General features: G+C 46.2%; 1 protein-coding gene across 4 annotated transcripts; it reads right to left on the bottom strand.

Moving 5' to 3' along the window:
• Positions 1–1139: 1139 nt before the first annotated feature.
• On the bottom strand, positions 1140–23458 carry RNF212B (ring finger protein 212B). Of its 4 annotated transcripts, none has more exons than XM_039913934.1 (17): positions 23375–23457; positions 19201–19344; positions 18646–18832; positions 16499–16599; positions 14412–14464; positions 13467–13541; positions 9189–9304; positions 8652–8712; positions 8012–8040; positions 7469–7515; positions 6826–6868; positions 6598–6655; positions 5869–5920; positions 4225–4267; positions 3652–3746; positions 2060–2101; positions 1140–1712 (listed from the first exon to the last, which is right to left on the bottom strand). In XM_039913934.1, exons 4-16 carry the CDS (start codon positions 16596–16598, stop codon positions 2097–2099), a joined length of 777 nt encoding a protein of 258 aa, XP_039769868.1. In that variant the 5' UTR covers position 16599; positions 18646–18832; positions 19201–19344; positions 23375–23457; the 3' UTR covers positions 1140–1712; positions 2060–2096. The 4 variants fall into 4 exon arrangements, with proteins under 4 accessions (XP_039769868.1, XP_039769871.1, XP_039769869.1 ...); XM_039913937.1 differs by having other exon boundaries at positions 5869–5917; XM_039913935.1 differs by lacking the exon at positions 18646–18832.
• Positions 23459–25732: the final 2274 nt, after the last annotated feature.

Here is a 25732-nt window from a genome sequence, read left to right as displayed (position 1 = left end):
CCTCTGCCATCCCCGTGGGCTGGGCTTCCGGCTCCAAAGCCTTGGGAAACGGGATGGGGAAGACGCCCTTAGCGTTTCAGTTCTGTTCTTCAAAACCCTGGAGGGGCTGGGAGAGCGGGAAGGAGGAAAGGGTGAGTATGTTTAGTCGGCAAGTAAACCTGTACCATCACACTAACTAGAAACCGAAATCAAAATCAGTTTCTTCTAGCCACCCGGACTGCAGGAAGTGAGAGGAGAGTGAGGTCAGTGGGGACGACCACAGAAACGAGTAATTCAGGGGTGTCTGTAATGTCTCTAACAGGAAGGGGGGATAGTATGGATATTTCTAATAATTAATTTGCATTTACCCTAGCCCTTAGAACAAGGCCCTGCACTCAGTAGTTGAACAAACATCATCTCTCTCCTACTATTACTACTTGACCCCTTTGCGGGAGAAGCCGTCTCCAAATCTCTTAACATTTAATTAATTAGCTCCCGGGAGGTCAATTGCCGGGCCGTGGAGATCGGGTCTGGTCCGAACCCAGGTCTCACGATTCTGGGGTGCTGCTGTGCTTTCACAGCCATCCCCGTGAGCCGCTTCTGTCCCGGATGGGCTCGGGCAAAAGTTCATGTTCTGTGGAATCCCGAATCTCTTCGGCCCAAAATAGGCCCCCAAAAGGTGGTGCGGGGGAGGGAGAGTTCCGACCCCATCAGATTCAGGGGAGCCTGTGAGGCTGGCCTTTATGGGCTGATCTGAGCCCAGCTTGGGCAGGTCTCTGGCCTCAACGTCCCAAAAGGCTCTACTAGGGCCAAGACCTAACGGCACCTGGAGCATAAGGGAGATCGCGATATCCGCCCTGTCCAGAACAAGCTTCGCGGCTGGACCCAGAAGAGAGGTTTCTAGGAAGGGCTGTCATAGACTTTCAGGACCAAAATCCAGGTCACTAGTGACAGGACAATGACCATTAATTCAATCGTGTTTATTGGGTGTTTACTGTGTGCAGAGCACTGTACTAAGTGCTTGGGGGAGTACATAATGACAATAAGCAGTCACATTCCCTGCCCACAGTGAGCTCTAACCTGTCCTGCTCCTCAGCCGTATGTCCATACGCCCCTCTGCGTCCCCCACTTTCACAGAACGGAGGGAAAACAAGCAGGAGTCATGAGGGAAATCAGCCTTTTAATGATGCCTGCGTCCAGGTCCGGGAGGCTGCAGGTTAAGCAACGTATTGGTTATTTATTTTCATACAGTACACAGATGGTGAAAATTAGAGTTCTATTTAAGTGCTTACTGTGTGCCAAGCACTGACCTAAGCAATGAAGCTAAAAAGCAATTCTGGGGGGAAGGAGAGGCATGCCAAGTGGGAAACGGGGGGAGCTTTCTACATCCTAGCGGAAGGGAGGGTTGGGGCCCGGTGAACTAAGGCCTTGAGCAGGTGATTCTTCCTCATTAAACGCAAATGTTTGAAGAAGGGGCTGGGTGTGCTACTTCAGTATGTGGTCTCACTGGAACCAATAAGAAAGTCTGCGAACAGCAGAGTGGAGTTGAGAATTAGGAGAGAGGAACTAGGTCCGGGACCCCAACCTTAGGGCCCAAGTCTCAGGATGCAATAGGAGTTGAGTCCAGTCGAGCTTGTCCTTTCCTTGCTAGCCACCGTGGAGAGTGGGAGGGACTCCAGACTTCTTTCCTTTTGGCCAGCCCCACCTGCAGCTGCTGCTGTTGGGAGGTCAGCCTGCGGTGGAGAAAAGAGCAGAGCCGTATAAAAATAATAACTGGGATATTAAGTACTCACTCTGTGCCAAAGCACTCTTCTAAGCGCTGGGGTAGGCAGAAGGTAATCAGGCCTGGGGGTCAGGAGGACCTGGGTTCTATGCATCTGTGACCTTGGGCAAGTCAGCCAAGGAGCTGTGTGGTAGACAGAGGGTTTGGGGGGAGTGTGATCTCGCTGTTATAGTACAGCTGACTTTAGGAAGCAACCTGCTCAATGGCACCACTCGGGTGCAGATTCTTCTTTAGTTGCTTCGTACTCAGGGAGGTCTGGTGCTGGCTCTCACTTCTGTTCCTTGGCAGATCACTTACCTAGTCAGGTGAATCAGAGCTGCCTGAGATGTGGCTTTTAAGCTGGGAAAAAGAGAAAATATTAATAATAAATAATGTTGGTATTTGTTAAGCGCTTACTATGTGCAGAGCACTGTTCTAAGCGCTGGGGTACATACAGGGGAATCAGGTTGTCCCACATGAGGCTCACAGTTAATCCCCATTTTACAGATGAGGTAACTGAGGCACCGAGACTTGCCCACAGTCACACAGCTGACAAGTGGAGGAGCCGGAATTCAAACCCATGACCTCTGACTCCAAAGCCCGGGCTCTTTCCACTAAGCCACGCTGCTTCTAGGCGTCGGGCCGAAGAGGAAATGAATCCCGTTACTGGGCTTTATATCAATTGATGGTAATTCCTGAGGGCTAACTGCGTACTAAACGTCCTCTGGACTGTAAACTCAATGTGGGCGGGGAATGTGTCCCATATTGTTATACAGTGCTCTGCACACAGTAAGTGCTCAAAAAATACGACTGATTCAGAGTACAGTATATCAGAGTTGGTAGTCACATTCCCTGCCCAGAAGGAGCTTATCGTCTAAAGAGAACTCCCAGTCTCCCAGTCTAACTTAATATGAAGCATATCAGCAATTTAAAGGCTAGTGTTTGAAGGTGGCCTTCTCATCTGCTGCAGAAGATTTAACCTGAAGTCCAAATATTCCCATATAAAGCTTAAACGAACTGCCTCACCCCAGATCTTCCCAGCCCTCATAAATCCAGTCTGAGGCCAGGCAACACCTGGTTTTTCCCACATGCTTTGTCAAGAGAATGAATTTGTATTTAAGTGCTATGAGCCAAACACTGTACTAAGTGCCAGGGTGGGTAAAAGCTAATCAGGTTGGGCACAGTCCAACAGAAGCAGCATGGCGTAGTGGATAGAGCCTAGGCCTGGGACTCGGACATGGTTCCACCACATGTCTACTGTGTGACCTTGGGCAAGTCGCTTCACTTCTCTGTGCCTCAGTTACCTCATTTGTAAAATGGGAATTGAGACTGAACCCGACGTGGAACAGGGACTGTTTCCAACCCGATTTGGTTCTATCCACCCCAGTGCTAAGTACGGTGCCTGGCGCATAGTGAACACTTAACAAATATCAATTATTAGTAGTATTTTTACAGGGTCTGTCACTAGGCTTTCTGAAGAGCCGCTTCCATTCTAAAGGGATAAAGTAGAGGAAGGAAGAGTCACCTTTTGGGAGACTCCCCGAGTGGAGGTGGCAGTTCGTGCGTTAGGTAACTGTGGCAGAAAAAGAAAGACGGCACAAGACCAAACGCTTGGAGCCGGTGACTGACTTTTTAATGTGTTTTTCAGCCCCTGATCACACTCGTTTTGGAGCTAGTTTGGACATGGTTCTCTTGAGGCAACAGGCTCATTATCCTATTTCCCCATCTTTGGGTTGAACTGTAGGCAGTTCTTCGCCGCCTTGGCCACTTCCCCCACTCACCGAAAACCCTTTCTCCTTTTCCCGTTCTTCTATTCACCAAAAAACCCACTTTCTCCCATATTTGATTTTTGCGAGATGCGGGTTGAACTATTAACTCCCAGCTCCTTCAGGAATTTAAATTACACTCACTGGAAAATATCCTCATAGAATAGTTAGGGGTGACTCTGGTGGGGCCGGATGGCCTGGAAGAGATCACCCCCAAACCCAAGGAGGCAGAAGGAGCCCTAGGGAGAAGGGAAAAGAACACAGAAGAGTTAGCAGAGGTCATTAACCGGTAAAAGGTGCGTAGAGAGGCAATATTTGCACTGAACAGAATTACAACCATCTAGCTACTTCTGGCAAAAAGCCCTCTGCTCACCTGAGTTGTCTCTGGAATTCAGGAAATAAAACAAACATGTATTGGCTTAAATCTGGATATTATGGTGGTGCAGAACCTGGGGGCCTATGGAACTAAAGAACTCTCAGTCAGTGAATCGTATTAAGAGCATTGTGTGCAGATGACTGTACTAAGAGCTTGGGAGAGGACAATATAACAGACAAATTTCCTGCCCACAATGATCCTACAATCTCCTTTAGGGATTTAGCTCCCTTGCCAAGGCGAGGCCCTCCCCCCGCCTGCCCCACTTTGGCTCCAAATGTGGAGGTACTAGAATCACTAGAAGGGTGTGTGAGTAAGGGAGAGGGATGTCCCGCGTTACGCACCTATAGGACAGCTGGCTATGAGAAGTCCCTGATGAGGGAGTTGCTGAAAAACATAAAAATGGGTCATTTGAGAAGACACTGAACTGGAGAAGACACAGACGGGACGCGGTGGCGACGGAGGCAACTTGATCCGAAGAAGTGAATGTGTCGGGTCTGAGGCTAAAAGATGAAGAAGGGAGCAGGAGTGTAGCTTGGTACATAATAATTATGGTATTTATTAAGTGCTAACTGTGCCTGGCACTGTTCTAAGCGCTGGGCTAGATACAAGATAATTGGGTTGGACACAGTCCTTGTCCCATATAGGGCTCACAGTCTTAATCCCATTAATAATGTTGGTATTTGTTAAGTGCTTACTATGTGCAGAGCACTGTTCTAAGCGCTGGGATAGACACAAGGGAATCAGGTTGTCCCACGTGGGGTGCACAGTCTTAATCCCCATTTTGCAGATGAGGGAACTGAGGGCTGGAGAGGTTAAGTGACTTCCCCAAGGTAACACAGGAGAAAAGTGGTGGAGCTGGGATAAAGCCCATCCCAGGGTTGGGTACTTTCACTTCTGTGGTGAAACCTCAAGGGAATGAAAATGGTTCACATTAGACTGTACGCTCACTGTGGCCAGGGGATGTGTCTGTGTGACTCAGTGGAAAGAGCCTGGGCTTGGGAGTCAGAGGTCGTGGGTTCTAATCCCGGCTCCGCCCCCGTCTGCTGTGTGACCTTGGGCAAGTCACTTCCCTTCTCTGTGCCTCAGTTACCTCTGTAAAAATGGGGATTAAGAAATGTGAGCCCCACGTGGGACAATCTGATTACCCTCTATCTACCCCAGCGCTTAGTGCTCAGCACATAGTAAGCGCTTAATACTAACATTATTATTATTATTATTAACTCTGTAACACTGTACTCTCCCAAGCACTTAGTTCTGGGCTCTGCACCCAGTAAACGTTCAACGAACACAACTGACTCCAAATGTGCCCCTTTCACTCCCGTTGCTGGACCCACTTCCAACAAGACTACAGAATCAAAGTTCAACAGGAAAATACGATGGATTCATTCATTCGATCAATCGATCGTGTTTATCGAGCCTTACTGTGGTGCAGAGGACCGTACTACGCACTCGGGAGAGTATAAGACACTAAACCGACATTCCCTGCCCACAACAAGCTTACAGTTGGTGGGGGGGGGGATCCCCAGGGTGTCTCTCTGGGGCTGGAAGAAAAATGGGATAACTGGACAATCTCTGCCCTGGTGATCCTATGCGTGAGGGGCCAGAGACTCGAAAGTAGCCAGACATCAGACGTCAGTCTTCCTCTCATTTTCTAGACTTTGTTGCCACCTTGTGTCTACTGTTTGAAGTCCTGAACTGGTCGCCTACAGTAGGGAATCGGTCAATTCCCTCCACTGGACAGAGACCAGTCGCCTTGTTTTTCCCGAGCTCGCCAAGTTCTCTCCTCTCTGCCCGAGAACGGGAATCATCGCACTGGAAAATGCGGGGAGGGAGGAAAATCGGGAAGACGGTGATCCCTGGCCAAAAGAGCTCGAGGGAGAATGGATGATAGGGTCACATAAGGGCGGTAAGGAGAAGGGTGGGCAGAACGGTACCAGCTGGTATTTGCGGAAAGTGTGGAGGTCTCCGATGCCTCCTTTTCTCACCAGTGAAAGAGTCCCTGGGAGTGCTTCTTCCCTGCAAGCCTCGGCTTCCCTGCTGGACAAATCACAAACACGAACAGCTGAGCAAACACCACGCTGACCCTTAGGCGGTGTGACTGAACAAACACCGCCACTGAGTAGTGTGGCTTTAACGGAGGGACCGCTGGTTTGGGGATTAGATCTGGGTTCTAGTCCCAGGCCTGTGTGATCTCTTGCAAGTCGCTGAACCTCTCGGGGCCACCGGAGGGTTGATGCAAAAGCGCTTTGGAAAAAGGAAGGTATTTTATCAATTCCAGCTACTGTTATCATTCGGCTTAGGCTTTCGAATCCCTCTCTGCCTCTGAAAATCTAGAGCTGTGCAGGCACGCGTTTTAACCTACTCCGTTCCTGGAGTTGGATGAAATCTCTAGTCAATACTTGGATTAAACACTTCCCCCCCCCCCCCTTCCCACAAATCTACCTAGTGCCAAATTTCTTTGGTCAAAGCCAAATACTTGGCTCCACCTCAATCTTCTTTGGTTTGACAGAGAAGACCTGGCCTAGAGGAAAGCATTCATTCGTTCAGTCGTATTTACTGAGGGCTTACTGTGTGCAGAGCACTGTATGAAGCCCTTGGGAGAGTACGATATAACAATGAACAGACATATTTCCTGCCCACAGTGAGCTTACAGTTTAGAGAGGGGTAAAGACACTAACATAAATAAATGAAAAATAAAGAAATAAAGCACGTACTTGCCAGCTGCCCAGAGTCGCCATTCTATAGGGGGTGGACTCCCGGGAGGAGGATCGACTGTGCCCCAAAGGAGAAAACAAAAAATTAATTTCAAACGCCCCCGGAATCTGAGCTCAGTTTCTTCCATACCACGTATAGGTAAATTTTCATTCTTTGCCCAATCTATCAAAGCTTTAATCTGCCTCCCACCTGGAGTTGCCCTAGTAGTCATCATCATTATTAGTCACCTGACCATGTGGCTGCTGTGCTGGGAGCTGGGGCGAGGAGTGGCTGGAAGAGAAGTGAGATATCGTCAAGGTACCAAAATGATGAGGATAACTGTGGTATTTGTTAAGTGCCTCGTTATGTGTCAAGTATTAAGCTCTGGGGTAGATACAGGATAATCAGATCAGACACAGTCCCTGGCCCTTACAGGCCTCACAGCACGAACAAGTATTTAATCCCCCTTGTACAGATGAGGAAACCAAAGCACAGAGAGGTTGTGACTTGCCCAAGGTCACACAGCGGGCAAATGGCAGAGCCAGGATTTGAACCCTGGTCCCCTGACTCTGCAACAGGCATTCTTTCCACTGGGGCCCTGCTCCTTCTGCGGGATTGGCCATTCTCATTATCTCTGGTTAGCTACTGCCTCTTCCTAAATCTAAAACGAGTTCCACCCTTCCCAATTGTTTGCATACGTGTATGTTTGCCTGGTTGGCAGGGTGTCTTTCTTTTTCACTTCCACATAAGATTAAACGGATGGGTAGGTGGCTCTCTAAGAGGAAGTGGTTCTTCCCTGAAAGAAGCCCAGCCAGGGAGTTCAAACACAGGTGTCAGGGGGTTTATTCATTTCCCCTCAGTTGTTTGGGCACATGAGATTGGGAAACTTACCTAATTGTGTGGGGGAGGTAATGCCCACTGGCCGGGGTGTAGAAGTCCTGCAGGGAAAAAAAAAAGCTTTTATTTTAGTAAGCAAATATAGGTTAGGAAAGTGGCCATCCGGGCAAGCAGCTAAAACAGAGAAGCTCCCTCCCTGGCCACCAGTTCACTGACGCTAACTCTCACCGACTATCTCTGATGTGTTTCAAGAGTAAACTCGCCAAGAACGAGGAGCACACACACGCACTCTGTCTCTTTCTTGGGCGCTTACTGTGTGCAGTGCACTGTACTAAGCATTTGGGAGAGTAGAATATAACAGAGTTGGTTGACACGTTCCCCGCCCACAGTGAGCTTCCAACCTAGAGTGTCTACAAACCAAGCAGTCTAGTCTTCTTGATGGGGGGGCTCGGCTTTTGACGTACTGTGTATAAATCCATCATCCACCCTCTCCCATTCCCGTTACGTCTTTCGGTCTTTCCAGGACCCACTGACTTGGGATGGGGAGCTACAGAACCTTCAGAGGAAGAGCAGCTGGGAGGGAATTCTGGAACTGACCTGCTGCCTTGGCATCGGTTGGGACATTCCTGCAAGGGGAAGAAAGCCTGGAGTTGAGGAGGCTATCATCGCCCCATGAGGGAGGGAAAGATGAGGACAAGAGGGTGGGCGAGAGGATACTAGGGAAGTAGAGGAGAGGAGGAGATGAAAGCTGACAGGAGGACCACAGCCTGGATGGAAAACCCAGAGACACCAAGTACTAACAGGGAAATGAGGCAGGATAGAAATGGAATAATTAAGGGATGGAAAAAAGTTAAGGTTTGGGAGATGACGATGACATTTTTTAAGTGCTTACTGTGTTTCAGGCATTGTTCTAAGCACTGGAGTAAATATAAGATAATAAGGTTGGACACAATTCCTGTCCCACGTGGGGCTCACAGTCTTAATCCCCATTTTACAGATGAGGTAACTGAGGCACAAAGAAGTGATCTGCCCATGGTCACACAGCAGACAAGTAGCAGAGCTGGGATTAGAACCCAGGTCCTGCTGACTCCCAGGCCCGTGCTCTATCACTAGGCCAAGCTGTTGGCAGGGAGTGACAGATTTTAAATGGTTCTGGGGGATTATGGAAGGAGACTTTGCTCATTCAGGGAACTAAGGGAGGATAGTTAATGGGAGAATGGGTGGTTTTTTTTCTCACCTTCAGAATGGACAGAAACTTCTTCAGTTCACCATTCTCCTTCTTCAGGACTGCCAACTCCCTAAGAGGAAAATCAGAACTTTCGATTTCGGTGTTTTTTCCTCAGTCATCCCACCCTCCTCCTGATGATCATTCTCATCATCCACGAAGAATTATTGAACGGCTCGGGATGTATCACACTGCTCAAGGTGCAGTCCCAGTGCTTACTGATTAAGGCAGGGGTGACTGAATGAATGCATGACTTCTCTAAGAAGAAACTCTCCACTGTGTGGAAAGAGCACAGGCCTAGAAATCCGAATGTCCTGGTTTCTAATCCCACTTGTCTGGCTGTGTGACCTCGGGAGAGTCACTTAACTTCTCTGGACCTCAGTTCCCTCATCTGTAAAATGAGGATTAAGACTGTGAGCCCCATGTGGGACAGGGGTTGTGTCCAACTGAGTACCTGTATATACCCCAGCACTTAGTACAGGGCCTGGCACATAGGAAGTGCTTAATAAATATCACTGGGGAATAAAAAGGGCTGGTCCCTTTACTCACTTTTCCTGGTTAGCCACTCTCTGCTGAGTCTCCTGCACGGTTAGTTCTAATTTGGAGAGCCTGTCTTTGTAAAAGGCAATAAGGAGATCCATCTGCTTCTTCTGGAAGGTCCATACCTGCTGAGAGAAAAGATTACTCACCCCCAGACTCCCCCCATCTTTCTTCTCACCTCCTTCTCGTGAAAAGGAAACCTGCCTTGCTAGGTATTCTCTTCCTTAAGTCATTTTTCTCCAGACTGTGAGCTCACTGTGGGCCAGGAATGTGTCTACCAACTCTGTTACGTTGTACTCTCCCAAGAGCTCAGTACGGTCCTCTGTCCACAGTAAGCACTCAACAAATACGATTGATTGATTTCCTCCTTCAGGCCAACTAGAATCTAGCCCGGGGTCAAGGGAATTGAAACTTTTAGGACAGCTGGAGAGAAAATTGGTCTTTAGCCTTCAAACCCTCAGGGCCAGCATTTGTTCAGGATCTTGGGAAGGTGTGATGCAGCCCAGTGGCCTTATGCAAGAGTTCCTTTTAAGACGTGGCTGAAATATCCGATCATTCCCAAGCGGCACCAGTCAAGCCCTGACGGTGGAAGAAGGGTTTGGAGGAGCTCACGCCAGTTCTGTAGGAGTCCTGGGTTGGTACACCCAGAAGGGTTCAGGGCCCCTGTCAACTGAGCAAAGATGGAGGTGGCCTGGAACGGCTTTAGTAGGGAGCTAGCTCGTGGCAGGGATGAGGGAGCGGTGTGGGACCCAGGCTCCGCCACCTGTCTGCTGTGTGACCTTGGGCAAATCACTTCACTTCTCTGGGCCTCAGTTACTCATCTGTAAAATGGGGATTAAAAATGTGAGCCCCATGTGGGATAGGGACTGTGTCCAACTTGATTAACTCGTATCTGCCCCAGCAGCTTAGACCAGTGCTTGGCACATAGTAAGTGCTTAACAAGTACCATAATGATTATCCCGGCTCTGCCGCTTGTCAGCTGTGTCTGTGGGCAAGTCACTTAACTTCTGTGCCTCAGTTACCTCATCTGTAAAATGGGGATTAACTGTGAGCCCCACGTGGGACCACCTGATTACCCTGTATCTACCCCAGCGCTTAGAACAGTGCTCTGCACGTAGTAAGTGCTTAACAAGTACCATAACGATTATTATTTTTATTATGGTGTAGCTTGGGTCAGCCAAACCAGGGCCAGAGCCTGGCATGTCAACTCCTAATGAGAGTGCTGAGGGCAGCTAACACCTAATATAGTCTGACTTCTGCCTTCATCATCGCTGAGGGAGGAGAGACCGGAACTCCCACGGGAGTGGGAGAGGAGCCACTTTCGACTTTTTTGGGGAACTGAAAGTTGCTTTTTTTAAAAATAGGTTTTCCTTGCCAAAGAGCTACCTTGGGAAAACTTGGCAGGAAAAGTTCCTAAGAAACAATTTTCATTTTCTAAATAAAAAAATAAATAAATGATCAACTTCCCTTCCACCTTGACCCCATGGGAAAATGTTGCAGGGAAAGTTCCTGAGAAGTAATTTTATATTAAAAAAAAAAAAGTCACTTCCCTTCCTCCTGCTCTTGCCCACCCAGTTCACCACCATTTAGGGCTGACGGAATCATAGAGGCTGCTGCTCCATGATTGATGTTTTGTTAGGGCCTAATGGATAAATCATGGGCCTGGGAGTCAGAAGGTCATGGGTTCTAATCCCGGCTCTGCCACTGTCTGCTGGGTGACATCGGGCAAGTCGCCTCTCTTCTCTGTGCCTCAGTTACCTCATCTGTAAAATGGGGATTAAGACTGTGAGCCCCACATGGGACAGGGACTGTGTCCAACCCGATTTGCTTGTATCCAAACAGTGCCTGGCATATAGTAAGCTCTTAAATATCATTACTATTATCATTATTATTAAATCCCTGATAAATAAGAATCTTTGTCTCAGTATCAGTAACTGTAACCTCTACCTCTTGACCTGAGCTTCTGTAGATGAGTGGCCGAGGAATGGGGCGAAAATGGCAACCTTAGAGGTAGCAGGTAAGGAAGGAATTTCACAGTCCATTACAAAATGCAGGTTCTCTGCTTTGCTGCCCTGTGATCCTGGAGCCAGAAGGGGTTCAGAAAATAAGCCACTACTGTCTGACTCTCAGACAAATAAACAGGTGGAAAGGGAATTTTGAATAGACACACTAATCAGCAATGAAAAAGAGGGTATCAAGCTGGACGGGTCAGAGGGTGTTCTGGGGCAGAAGGAGAAGGGAGACAAGACTTAATGAATCACGGACTAACACAGCATAGTAATCACTATAGCCTTCTGACCAGCAATCCAACCTAAGGGATCACAAAAACACATTTTCAGACTTTGCTGACTTCACTGAACTATCCCGTGATGATTAACTAACCCTTTTCATTTATCTTCTTATCTTGATTATTTAACCATGATTAATTGGTTCCATGATTGGGCAAGTTAGGAGTCCTATTATATATATTTTCTCTACTGATCATTAACTAGTCTTGGGTTTGGTTATTAACCAAAGTCCCACTCTCTTTCTCTTGTTCATTTGACCTTGTTTACATTTTGCCCTAAGTCCCAGCTGGATTTTATCTCCTGATACTGTTCATGGTCGCCCAGATATGATGCCTACCTATGTGGCTGAATGAATGTAGTTAAAGCCTCCTACCCTCCTCACTGGGACACTGACAAGAGCTGTGGAGATGGAATCTCAGGGACTAATCTTATCCTGTTTCCCTACACATCATTTTCCAAAGATGCAATCACTTAATGCCAAGAAAAGGGGTTACGGTGCCTTCCCTTGACCTATACTCTTTCCAGGTCCTTTGCATATAGAAGAGAGCTGGGGTGATGGTTTGGCACACAAGAGGCAGGGTGGCCTAGTGGAAAAAGCATGGGCCTAGGAGTCAGGTGATCTGAGTTCTAATCCCGGCTCCACCACTTGTCCGCTGTGTGACGCTGGGCAAGTCACTTCACTTCTCCGTGCCTCAGTGACCTCACCGGTAAAATGGGGATTAAGATTGTGAGCACTGTGTGGGACAGGGACTGTGTCCAACCTGATTAGTTTGTATCTACCCTAGCACTTAGTAGAGTGCCTAGCACCTAGTAAGTGCTTAACAAATACCACTGACAAATAAAAAAAGTTTCCTAATGATACTGATAGCCCAGTTTCCTACTATTTGTTTCACCAGATAGGGATAACGATCAAGTTAGGGATCTACTTTTCACCACGGCCCATGCTTCTGGGGAAGATGAAATTTTTCCCAGCATAGTGCCTGCCAATTGTGCAGAGCAGAATGAGGGGCTAAGTGTGGCCTAGTGGAAAGAGCACAAGTCTGAGAGACAGAGGAGCTGGGTTCTAATCCTGGCTCTGCCAGTTGTTTGCTCTGTGACCTAAGGCAAGTCACTTAACTTCTCTGTGTCTCAGTTTCACCTGTAAAATAGGGATTAAATACCTGGTTTCCCTCCTACTTAGACTGTGAGCCCCATGTGGCCCAGGGGTGTTCAATTTGATTATTTTGTATCTATCTCAGTATTTAGAAAAGTGCCTGACCTATACCACAAAAAAAAAATAAAATAAAAAAAAGAAGATCCAGATTTAAGTACCTGCTCTGCCATAGGCCTATTGGAGATAAGATCAATTGAGAGCCCATGAGGGATTGTGTTCAATCTCATAAGCTTGTATCAACAGATATGTATATTTGTTTATAATGTCTGTTTCCCCCTCTAGAATGTAAGCTCATTGTGGGCAGGGAATGTGTCTTCTTCCCGTTTTACTCTACTCTCCCAAGAGCTTAGTAGAGTGCTTTGCACCCAGTAAGCACTCAATAAATATGATTGACTGAATGAATCTATTCCAGCACTTAGTACATAGGAAACATTCAATGCAACAGTTATTAATTATCATTATATGTGTTGGGAAGGGGCAGATGGACAGGAAATTTCTTCCTGAACTCTAAATTTGTGTGTGTAAGCACAAAATTAAATGCTCATGACCTTGAAGGTTGTTTCTAGCACCTCCAGCAGTCCACATGTTAGTGGCCACATTTAGCCACAGCACTGCTGCCGTAAAACTAGAAAGTTCGAGGGTAGGCTGGAGACGGTGAGTAAATATCTTGTGTCCAAAATAGAAGGGAAGAAGGGGGCGATTTTTTGTCCAGGAAAGAGACATCAAACAGTAGGCAATTTATCTACATTATGATCACCTGCAATTTAACATGGGACTGTCTTAAAGATGAGAAAGTTTTATAGCTGATATATGATTAGAGAAATAGTTCAGGATGGGTCCTTTTACCTGGGAGACGTGACTTAAATATCGCAATGCTGTCTCCTTAGGACTTTTGAAGAACATCTTCACCTGGGGTTTAAGCTATTTGGAAAGGAGAATCTGAACGTCAGAAAAATAAACAACATGCCTTCAAGTATTCAGAATGCAATAAATGTGGCAGAGGAAATATACCTCCTTACCAAATGCTTCCTGTTTCCCTCTATGGCCCTGGGTAAGGCAAAGGCTTCAGCCTAATGAAACTTAGAAATAGATTTCACTCTCCTGAGGGATTGTAAACTCCTCACAGGCAGGGGCCATATCCTTAGCACTTAGTACAGTGCTTGGCACATAGTAAGCACTTTAATGCCACAAATTATGATGATGATGCCTACTAACTTTATCGGACTCTCCCAAGAGCTTAGTACAATGCTCTGTACATAGTAGGTGCTTAGTAAAGACGGACAGACTCATCTCTTTGCCTCTCTTGTGCCTCAACATGCTAGGAAGCAGCATGGCCTAGTGGAAAGAGTGCAGACCTGGGAGACAGGGTGCCTGGGTTCTAATCCTGGCTCTGCCACTTGTTTCTTATGTGATCTCGGGCAACTCTCACTTAGCTTTTCTGTGCCTCAGTTACCTCATCTGTAAAATGGAGATTAAATTCTGCTCTCTCCTTGGACTGTGAGCCCCACATGGGGCAGGGACTATATCCAACCTGATTATCTTGTATCTAACCCAACCCTTGTACAGTGCGTGGTTCATAGTAAACACTTGACAAATACCATTATTATTGTTATTATTACTAACTCCCACATCTTTTCACCTCAGATCCACATAAGTAATCTCTCCACCTGACTCACACAATTGCTGTTTATGAGGTTTTGTTTTTTCCCTAGACTCTCCTCTCCTAAGTTTCAGGCACATTTCAGGGTTTGAAGGAGTAAGAGACACTGTGCATGTTTTGGATACACTCACATTCTCAGAAAGCACCAGATGCTTACAGGCAGTCCCACAGATAGCACATTTTTCTGACCGGGGATAAAAGAAAGAGAGAGTTAATGACTTTCACATGCATAAGGTCAAAGAGTTCACTCGGAACAAGTGAAAAGCAGCTGAATGGGGCAGGGGCCCAGAGATGGTGGAATGGGCTTGAGAAAGCAATGAGATGTAAAGGGGAGAGAAATCTTAAATTCAGTCGAGTTTCCCAAAGTTGATGGTTACTCTATTCAAACGTGCAGCTTCTCTTTACTATTCCAGCCCTAAATCATGCCCATCTCATTTTATATTGCCCTCTGATGTGAATCTCCTATTTCATGAATGTCCCTTGCAGCTTCCCCCAGCTTTTCCCAATCCAAAACACAGAAACGGAAATTTCTTAAAGAGAGACCTGCTTTCTGTGCTGGTGACTGGCTAAGATAAACGATCTGTCAGATGCAAACACTGTAGGTGAATCGCAGTGACATTCGCACAGATGACTAATTCCTAAGTGAGCTGCTGTTGTCTTAGTACACAGTTTTGCTACACCAGCAGATAACCCCCTGGTCAGAAGATGCAGATATGAAAACCCTTATGAAGTTCCACTTCGTTTCTAGACTGTGAGAACAGAATGTCTCTATCTGTTGCCGAACTCTACTTTCCAAGTGCTTAGTACAGTGCTCTGCACACAGTAAGTGCTCAATAAATGCGACTGAATGAACGCGGGGGCCCTGTCCTTAACGACTGCACTGTTCACTAAGTCTGCTCTCCCTGGTCTCGGTTTGTCCCTAGACTAAAAGGCCAGCCAAGCAGTCAGTTCCTCATCATAATGGGAATATTTCTTGAGGTTCAGCTAGTCTTTTTCCTTTTTCCCATGCTTCTTAATTTTTCCCCTTCTTTCACTCCTTTGATTAACCCTTGGGGGTTTCCTAATGTAAAAAGACAACCCGTGGGATGGTTACAAATTTTTTAATTCTTGGAAAATCTCCCACAGGACTATTAAAGTCCTGCTTGTGACTAGAAGAGGACTGAAGTTACAGTGGCCAGCGGTGAAGTATCGGAAGAAGGCAAAAACTTTTTTTTAATTCCTCCTTGGCAGCTACTACCACTTGGCTGTTTTCTTTTCCTTTCTGACTTTTTCCCGTCTCTGCCTCCTTCCCTCTGCCTTTTTCTCTCTCTCTCTGCCTCCCTGTCTATCTTTGTCTTTTTGACCTTTCAACCCTCCTTCCCCAACCTAATGAATCCACCCTCATAGGCCCCGCTTTTCAAAATAGAAAAGCAGTGTGGTTCAGTGGAAAGAGCACGGGCTGGGGAGTCACAGGTCATGGGTTCAAATCCCGGCTCCGCCGCTTGCCAGCTGTGTGACTTTGGGCAAGTCACTTAACTTCTCTGTGCCTCAGTTACCCCATCTGTAAAATGGGGATGAAGACTGTGAGTCCCACGTGGGACAACCTGATCACCTTGTATCCTCTCCAGTCCTTAGAACAGTGCTTTGAACATAGTAGGCACTTAACAAATGCCATAATTATTATTAAAATAAGGTCGCCTTACATTTTCTCTACCCAACAGCCTTGGATACGTTCCCTATCCAGTAGGAATAGGTTGGCTCCAGTTGATGACCCATCTCATAAAAAATACATTCCTGCTGCTCCTATAATCACAGGGTCTGCACACTCACTACATTTTCCATTTGAACAGTCCTGCACCCTGTGCAAAGTCAGGGAAAAGATCTGCCCCTTTTCTACTCCTCGGTCTAATACTCTTCGCTAGAGAAGCAGTGTGGTCAAGTGGCGAGAGTATGGGCCTGGGAGTCAGAAAGACCTGGGTTCTAATCCCGGTTCTGCCACTTGTCTGCTGTGTGACCTTGGGCAAATCACTTCACTTTTCTGTGCCTCATCTGGAAAATGGGGATTAAGACGGTGAACCCGATTTGGGACCGGGTCTGTGTCCAACCCAATTACCTTGTATCTAACCCAGCGCTTAGCACAATGCCTGGCATATAATCAGCACTTAACACAATTATTCTTATTCTCTCTGCTGCACTCAAATGAAGGTACTACCGGCTGAATGCAAAACAAATTACTCACCTTCAAGTACACACTTTCTACAGAAAATATGGCCACAGTTGGTGACAAAGAAGGGGGCCGCATCTTTGCAGAAGCACTGATTGCAGTGAAACCAATCCATCCTGGAGCATGGGGGAGGAAGAGAGAACATTTCAGGAGGCCATATTCCTGTACATGTTGACACAAATCTGTCAACACTACGACAACCCCAAAGTGAATAATGACTTGTCAAAAGTACAAAGAATTGGAACACTGACTAAGTTTTGTACATATTTTAACACAAAGATTGGATGAGAATTTAATTTTCTCTCAGTGGCTACTTAACTTCCCCACTCCTTAAGGATAGGAATCATATTAAACTCTATTATACTCTCCCAAGAGCTTAGTACAGTGTTCTGCACACAGTAGACTGAAACTCTTTGAGGGCAAGGATTTATGTTCATCTACTTTAATGTACTCTCCCAAGTGCTTAGTAAAATGCTCTGAACACAGTAAGGGCTCAGTAAATACCACTGGTTGATTGATTAACTCAAATAATAAATCTCCAAAGCAGGATAGTTTTGGAATTTGATTGGTTAAAGCTTTAAATGAAAATATGTCCACCCAACCAAAAATTAATGTAATAATTCATATATATATATTTTTTTAAAAAAGAACATAGGGTTGTATTGCTAATTTATATCAATCAACCAATCATTGGTATTTATTGAGGGCTTATTTTTGTGCAGAACACTATACTAAGCACTTGGGAAACTCAACAGAATTAGTAAACCTGATCCTTGCCCACAAGGGATTTAGAGTCTAGACAGACATTAAAATACATTAGATAACAGGGAGAATATCAAACCTTAAAAGTTAATATTAGAGGATGTCAGTCTTAGCCAGTTAAGGGCAGGGAGTATGTCCACTACTGTTGTATTATGCTCTCCCAAGTGCTTAGAACAGTGTTCTGCACAGAGAAGCAGTATGGCATAATGGATAGCGAACGGGCCTGGGAGTCAGAAGGACCTGGGTTCTAATCCCACTTTGCCACCTGTTTGCTGTGTGAGCTTGGGCAAGTCATTTTACTTCTCTGTGCCTCAGTCACCTCATCCAGCGCTTAGTACAGTGCTTGGAATATAGTGACCGCTTAACAAAAGCCATAATTATTATCTGTAAAATGGGGATTGAGGCTGGAAGCCCCAGGCGAGACAGGGACTGTGTCCAACTTGATTTGCTTACATTCTCCCCAGCGTTTAGAACAGTGCTTGGCACGTAGCAAGCGCTTAACAAATTCCACAGTTATTATTATTCTCTGTGCCTCAGTTACCTCATCTGTCAAATGGGGATTGAGACTGGAAGCTCCATGTGGGCCAAGGATTGTGCCCAACCCGATTTGCTTGTATCCTCCCCAGCTGCTTAGTACAGTGTCCAGCACACAGTAAATGCTTAACAAATACCACAATTATTATTAGTAGTAGTAAGAGCTCAATAAATACCACTGATTGATTGATTTCTCATTTAATGACTCCTCGTTCAATGAAAAGAATGAAATGAAGCCGAATTGTACTTTCCAAGCGCTTAGTAGAGTGCTCTGCACATAGTAAGTGCTCAATAAATACGATTGAATGAATGAACAGTAGGCATGCAATAAATAGGACTGAATGAATGAACAGTAGGCACTCATAAATAGGATCGAATGAATGAACAGTAGGCACTCAATAAACAGGATTGAAGGAATGAATGAACAGTAGGGACTCAATAAACAGGATCGAATGAATGAATGAACAGGAGGCCCTGAAAAAACAGGATTGAATGAATGAATGAATAGTAGGGACTCAATAAATAGGATTGGATGAATGAATGAACAGTAGGGACTAAAAAAACAGGATTGAATGAATGAATGAACAGTAGGGACTCAATAAATAGGACTGGATGAATGAATGAACAGTAGGCACTCAAAAAACAGGATTGAATGAATGAATGAGCAGTAGGGACTCATTAAATAGGATTGGATGAATGAATGAACAGTAGGCACTCATAAATAGGAATGAATGAATGAACGAACAGAAGGCACTCAATAAACAGGATTGAATGAATGAAAAGAAGGCTGAATTTTCACAGGTTGGGTAGCAAGGGTGCTGAACCCCAATCCGGGCCATTGGGAGAATGTAATGGAGATTGTCTACCTGCTCTCAGGAAGTTTACAATCTAAAGGGGAGTGACCCAAGCCATTCTCAAAACTGGCAGGCTTGGAAGTACATCCCAATCCTAAATTCTGTCCGCAAACGTGGCCGGGAGGGGCGGCCACCCTATCATTTTTTCAATCATTCGACGCCTCCCAGGGCCACCATCTTCTGTGAAGAAAACTCCAACCTGAGGGGAAAAAAAGGCGGGAAAGGGAAAGTCCCCGGATGGTCACCAGGCACGGCCGCTGGGGGGGGGGCGGGGGAGGGTCCGAGGCGCGTGCGCGGAGCCGACGGGGGAAGCGCGCGCGCGAAGAGGAGCGCGAGGCCAACGGGGCTGCGGAGAGGGGCGCGCGGGCGGTCACGTGTGGGCGGTGGGGCAGCGGAGAGGGGCGAGCGCGCGGGCGGTCACGTGGGGTTGAGGGAGGCAGGAGGGAACGTCGGAGGGGAGGGCGACGGTCCTGGGAGACAGCGTGTTTCTATTACGCCTCACGTTTCTCCCCCTCTTCTCGGCCTGGCTAGAGATCGGCCTCTCTAGTCTCAACGGAATGTTTTTACCTTCCATCCCGGGGCGGGTGATGGCGTCCCCCTCCCTCTTCGTGTGGATAAGGGAGGTCAGCCAGGCGTGGTGGTTGGCTTTGCGCCCCCAGGCAAAATGGACGCCTTGGAGAGGGTCTGAGAAATGCCTTGCTGACAGGAAACCTGCAGAAGGAGCAAAGTGTTTGCCACAGGGGCCCTGGAGGCTGTGGGAGGGCGGGCCTGTCCTTCGGGCCAGGGAGCTTTGGACCCCCTGAGGGCAGCAAAGCATTCTGCGACGAAGCACCAAAGCCAAAGAGACAATTCTTCATTCATTCATTCATTCATTCATAGCTTACTGTGTGCAAAGCACTGTACCAAGCACTTGGCAGACTACAGCATAACCGACCCATTCCCCGCCTGCAACCAGCTTACAGTCTAGAAGGAAGACAAGAATGGAAAGCAATAAATGACAGATATGGACAGAAGTGCAGTTGGAGGGGGAGATGAATAAAGGGAGCCAGTCAGGGTGATGTAAGAGAGGAGGGGGAGAAGAGGAAAGGAGGGCTCAGGGAAGGCCTCTTGGAGGAGAGGTGCTTTCAGTAAGGCTTTGAAGTTGGGAGAGTCATTGTCTGGGGCCTCTGAGGAGGGAGGGGGTTCCAGGCCAGAGGGAGGACTTGGGCGAGAGGTCGGAGGTGAGAAAAGCAAGCAACAGTCGAAGGGTGGGATGCAAGTAGTGCAGAAGAAGGGTGAGCGGGTTGGGAATAAAGATGACTGATTATCTGATCATTTATATAGGTGATAAAGTCTGGACTGAGTCCCACTCCCCTATCTTATCCCATTTCCATTGTATTTTAAGCTCCAAAGTTACTTCCTTTGTAACAACAGTACAGGGGGCTTAATAAATGATTGACTTTTTACAAAACAGGCAAGTACTCTCCCCCACTTCCAACCCTTATTGAAGGCCCATCTCCTCCAAGAGGCCTTCCCTGATTAAGCCCTCCTTCCCCATCTCCCACTCCCTTCTGCATAGCCCTAACTTGCTTCCTTTATTCATCCGCCCCTCCCAGCCCCACGGCGCTTATGTACATATCTATAATTTGTTTATATTAATTATAATAATAATGTTGGCATTTGTTAAGCACTTACTATGTGCACTGTTCTAAGTGCTGGGGACGATACAAGGTGATCAGGTTGTCCCACGTGGGGCTCACAGTCTTAATCCCCATTTTACAGATGAGGTAACTGAGGCACAGAGAAGTGAAGTGACTTGCCCACAGTCACACAGCTGATAAGCGGCAGAGCCAGGATTAATATTAATGTCCATCTCCCCTCTAGATTGTAACCTCGTTGTGGGCAGGGAGTGTATCTTTATTGTGGTACTCTCCTAAGCGCTTAGTACAGTGCTCTGCACACAGTAAGTGCTCAATAAATATGACTGACTGTCAAAACCTATTTAGTGACATGTATGAGGGGAAAATATGTTGCATTAACTGTCGTACTTATTCTCATGGTTTAAACCTAAAAGCTGGGTGTGTCCTCTGCCATAAAGGAAGCTAGAAACTTCTGGGGACTTGAAAGGATAAAACACTTTTTAGGTGCAAATTTAGAAGTTATATATTATAAATTATTTATATCAATGTCTGCCTCCCTTCGACTGTAAGCTCACTGTGGGCAGGGAACAGGTCTACCAACTCTGTCGTACTCTTCCAAGCACCTAGTACAGTACTCTGCACATAGTAAGCTCTCAAACAGTACCATTGATGATAAGGTATATATGGTTGTGGTGTGAGCACCTTTGCACATGTTTGTGTGTCATATGGAATGACCTGTAGGTCTGAATCTATAATGGAAAAACCGAGCCCACTGTATCTGCGGTCATTTTTACGTGTTTGAGCTTTGTGTCTCTTTTTGCCTGATATCGTTTAAATGCTGTGAAATCTGACAGAGACTGTCATTCTGTAACAATGTAACAGTGTTATAAAGTTGACAGCTGCTTAATTTAAATGAAAACAGTCCACGCTTTGCAGTAGCTGGACGTTTAAAATACAGTTTCTATAAATAGAAACTTCCACTCCCTCAGTTTTCCCCCAACCCGTGCTCTGCCACTCGTTGCTTCCTTCAGAGGACGTGAATCCACCTCTTCTACCGACTGAAGAATAAATAACTGCATTACGTTGAGTTGATTCATTTTTAAACGACTGTAACTAGAGTCTGTAAAGCATTTAGGAAAAGGGGATGGGGTGGGGTTGAAAACGACCCAATGAAATGGTGAAAAGAATGATATAAAGTATAGTTTGCCTTGGGCTTTGACAGTCATCTAACTTCTCTCCCACCCACTATTTTCCCAGCTTATTTTCCCCTGCAGCTATTAGCTGAGCTAGCATATAGAACAAAGCTTAAGGGCAGTAGACAGAAGAACAATTTGCTGAAACTTTTGTCTTTAGGGTCAGAGGAAGAATTTAGCAACATCTGCAGTGGAATGTGAATTATCATAACAAAACAGTGCCTGGTCATGCCAGCCTTGATACCAAGCCCCAGGATTATTTTAACTCCTTGTGGAATTCCTTGTGAATTTGTGAATCAGTTCAAAGGGCAACTGCAATTCGGCTTTTTCCTGTCCTTTCACCCCCATCCCTCTCTTTATGTGTCATTCTGCCTCTTCTACAATTTCTTTTGTGTCTAAAGAGTAACCAAGAAATATAGACCTCTAGGAAATTAACCCAGAGGCTGAGTCCATTTTCCAATGGTCAAGAATGCCATGGAAGAAATGGGCAATCCTAAATCCAGATCATTTTTTTAGTTGTGGTTAGACAGTATGGTTAGACAGGATTAGGGACCACAGAAGCAGTGTAGCCTAGTGGAAAGAGCTAGTGGTCTGGGAGTAGAGGAACTGGGTTCTAATCCCAGCTCTGCCAATTGCCTGCTGTGTGACCTTGGGCAAGTCACTTAACTTGGCTGTGCTTGAGTTTCCTCAACTGTAAAATGGGGATTCAATTCCAATTCTCCCTCCTTCTTAAGGCCATGAGCCCCACGTCGGACAGGGACTGTGTCCGCCCTGACTTCTACGTACCCCAGAGCTTAGAACAGTGTTAACATGTGCCATAAAACAAACCAACCGTCATCATCATTGTGGTACGAAACGTTCATTTTGTGCCAAGCACACAGCTAAATTCTGGGATAGTTACAAGATAAACAGATTGGACAGAGGTCCTTGTCCCTCAACAGGCTCACTGTATAAGAGGGAGGGAGAGTTATTATCTCCATTTTATGAATCTTCCAACTGAGGCCAGTTTGAAGAGGTTCACTGAAGTAATATTACAGGAAGTTACCCAGTAGGACACCTGGGAAGATGTGGGCTAAGAACCCTTTCCTGTTTTTTTTTTCAGTCCCTTGCTCTGTCTACCGTCAGTCCCCTGGGCTCAAGCGCTTAGTACAGTGCTCTGCCAAAGTAAGTGCTCAGTAAATACGATTGAGTGAATTTCAGCTTCTTCAGTGAAACATACGTGAATGTGTACATAAGGGAAAAATCACATCTCTGTGCATCTGCCCCAGTCATGTTTACCTCCAGCTGACACGGGTTGTAATTCTAGTACCCGATTAGGCTCATCTTTCTTTCTTAATAATAATGTTGGTATTTGTTAAGCGCTTACTATGTGCAGAGCACTGTTCTAAGCGCTGGGGTAAACACAGGGGAATCAGGTTGTCCCACGTGGGGCTCACAGTCTTAATCCCCATTTTACAGATGAGGGAACTGAGGCACAGAGAAGTTAAGTGAAAGTCACACAGCAGGCAAGTGGCAGAGCCGGGATTAGAACCCAGGTCCTTTGGACTCCCAGGCCCATGCTCTATAATAATAATAATGATAATAATGATGGTATTTGTTAAGCGCTTACTATGTGCCGAGCACTGTTCTAAGTGCTGGGGTAGATATCAGGTAAGCAGGTTGTCCCACATGGAGCTGAGTCTTAATCCCCATTTTACAGATGAGGGAACTGAGGCACAGGGAAGCTAAGTGACTTGCCCAGAGTCACACAGCTGACAAGTGGTGGAGTTGGGATTGGAACCCACGACCTCTGACTCCCAAGCCCGTGCTCTTTCCACTAACCCACGCTGCTTCTCAATATAATAATAATAATGGTATTTGTAAAGAGCTTACTATGTACCAGGCACTGTACTAAGCGCTGGATCCACTAGTCAGTGATGCTTCTCTTACCAGTGGCACCATCTGTCATCACAGGTCCCAGCCTCCGGTTATCAGCCACAGTGGCCTTGCTGTCCGTAGCCACGGTCCAGATTTCTGTTGATGATGATGGTATTTGTTAAGTGCAGGCAATGTACTAAGCGCTGGCACTGTTCTTAGCTGCTCTTGCCACCACTGCCCTACTTCAGACTGAGAGTGTTGGCATGTGAGAGTAAGTGTCCCTTTATAATAGACGGTGCTTTTTGTTAAGCGCTTACTATGTGCAAAGCACTGTTCTAAGCTCTGGGGGATACAAGGTGATCAGGTTGTCCCACGTGGGGCTCACAGTTTTAATCCTCATTTTACAGATGAAGTAACTGAGGCACAGAGATGTTAAGTGTCTTGCCCAAAGTCACATAATAATTGAGGTGTTTTTCGAGCGCTTATTATGGACCAAGCACCATACGAAGCGCTGGGGTAGATAGATACAAGATAATCGGGTCCCACATGGGGCTCACAGTCTAAGTAGGAGGGAGAACAGGTTTTGAACCCCATTTTTCAGATGAGGGAGCCGAGGCAGAGAAAAGTGAAGTGACTTGCCTAAGGTGACACAAAAGACAAGAGAAGCAACTGTTGTCTAGTGGAGACAGCATGGGTCTGGGAGTCAGGAGGACCTGGGTTCTAATCCTGGCTCTACCACATGTCTGCTGTGGGACCTTGGGCAAGTCACTTCATTTCTCCATAACAATACAGAGATTTTTATGGATTAAAATAGCCATCTGTAAAATGTGGATTAAGACTGTGAGCCCCATGCGGGACAGCGACTGTGTCCAATCTGATTCGCTAGTATCTACCTCAGCATTTAGAACAGTGCTTGACACAAAGGAAGCGCTTAACGAATATCCTTATCGTTATTATTATTAATAAGTGGAGGACTGGTGGTCTGTACCCATACAATACAATAGTATTTATTGAGCGCTTACTATGTGCAGAGCACTGTACTAAGCACTTGGAATGAACAAGTTGGCAACAGATAGAGACAGTCCCTGCCGTTTGACGGGCTTACAGTCTAATGTCCTCCGACTCGCAGGTCTGGGGCTCTGACTAGGCCACGCTGTATCTCTTTATCCTCCCGGGCCTGCTTCTGTCCCCCTTGTCCCAACTCCGGGCCAAGATGGGTGATTACATTAGTAGAAGAGGCCCAGGCAGACCTGCAGTGCCCACCTACCCCAGATAAGTATATACCGAATAAGGATGAAAAGAATATAGGAGAACGATAATGATTGAGGTATTCGTTAAGCACTTACCTCACCGCAAAACCTGTACTAAGCGCTGGGGTAGGTATGAGAAAAAGTGTGATTGAGACTCCATTTTTAAATTCCAGGACTTTTCCCCCAAGTTTTAAAATATGAACTATTTATTCGGCACTACTAAAGCAGTATGTCTTCCATGCTCTGGCTATTTTTGTTCAGTAGGTGTCACCCATGCCTAGCCTGAGCTGCCATTGCTAAAAGGAGTACGCTTCCTTTCCCCCCACCATTTCTCAAATCTTTTCCTGGGGAGCAGTCCGGTTTCATTGTAAACAACCACTTGGACACTGGAACCTGTGCATACTATAGGTGCTATAAATTCCGAGGTCCGAGTTCCACTGATATATCAGTAGAAAAAGGAAGGTAGTGTGGCCTAGTGGAAAGAGTGTGGGTCTGGGACTCAGGTGACTCTGGGCAAGTCACTTCTCCGTGCCTCAGTTTCTTCACCTATGAAATAAGAATAAAATACCTGTTCTTCCTATCAGATTGTGAGCTCAGTGTGGGACAGGGACTTCATCATCATTATCAATGGTATTTATTGAGTGCTTACTGTGTGTGGAGCACTGTATTAAGCACTTGGGAGCGTACAACTTGTATCTATCCCAGTGCCTAACAAAATTCGTGGCACAGAGTAGGGAACTGGTAAATACCATCACTTCGGTAAGAGTTCAGATGTAAGAGAAAACAAGACATCAGTAGTGGAACAGATAAATGCGAGTACAAAATGGAATTTGCCTCAGTTAAGTGCTCTTGAGATTTTTCTCTTTTCTCTTCCCTCTTTCCACTGCATCGTGCTTCTTTCCTAGAATTCCTTTCCTTCTCTTTGTGGACAGAATTTTGTTGCATTCACGGATCGATTTGTGAAAGGGCCTTATAATTCCTGTGTAATTTACTTACATTGGAGTAGCTGTATCCAGGGGACAACTGTACCTTAAATTTGACATGGGAGAAGGGAATGAAAGATGACTAGAAATTACTTCTCACATGCTAAGTGCTAAGAAAATAGAAGTAACGATCAGTGGCAAATTTTGCCTGCCAATTCTCTTTCCTAGACAGCACCCTGTGCCAAAAAGACCATTTT

This window comes from Ornithorhynchus anatinus, chromosome 13 (assembly GCF_004115215.2).
Source record: "Ornithorhynchus anatinus isolate Pmale09 chromosome 13, mOrnAna1.pri.v4, whole genome shotgun sequence".
In the NCBI taxonomy this organism is placed as follows: Eukaryota; Metazoa; Chordata; class Mammalia; order Monotremata; family Ornithorhynchidae; genus Ornithorhynchus; species Ornithorhynchus anatinus.
Note: the sequence above shows the minus strand (reverse complement) of the source record. Positions and strands in the feature narration are given on the sequence as shown.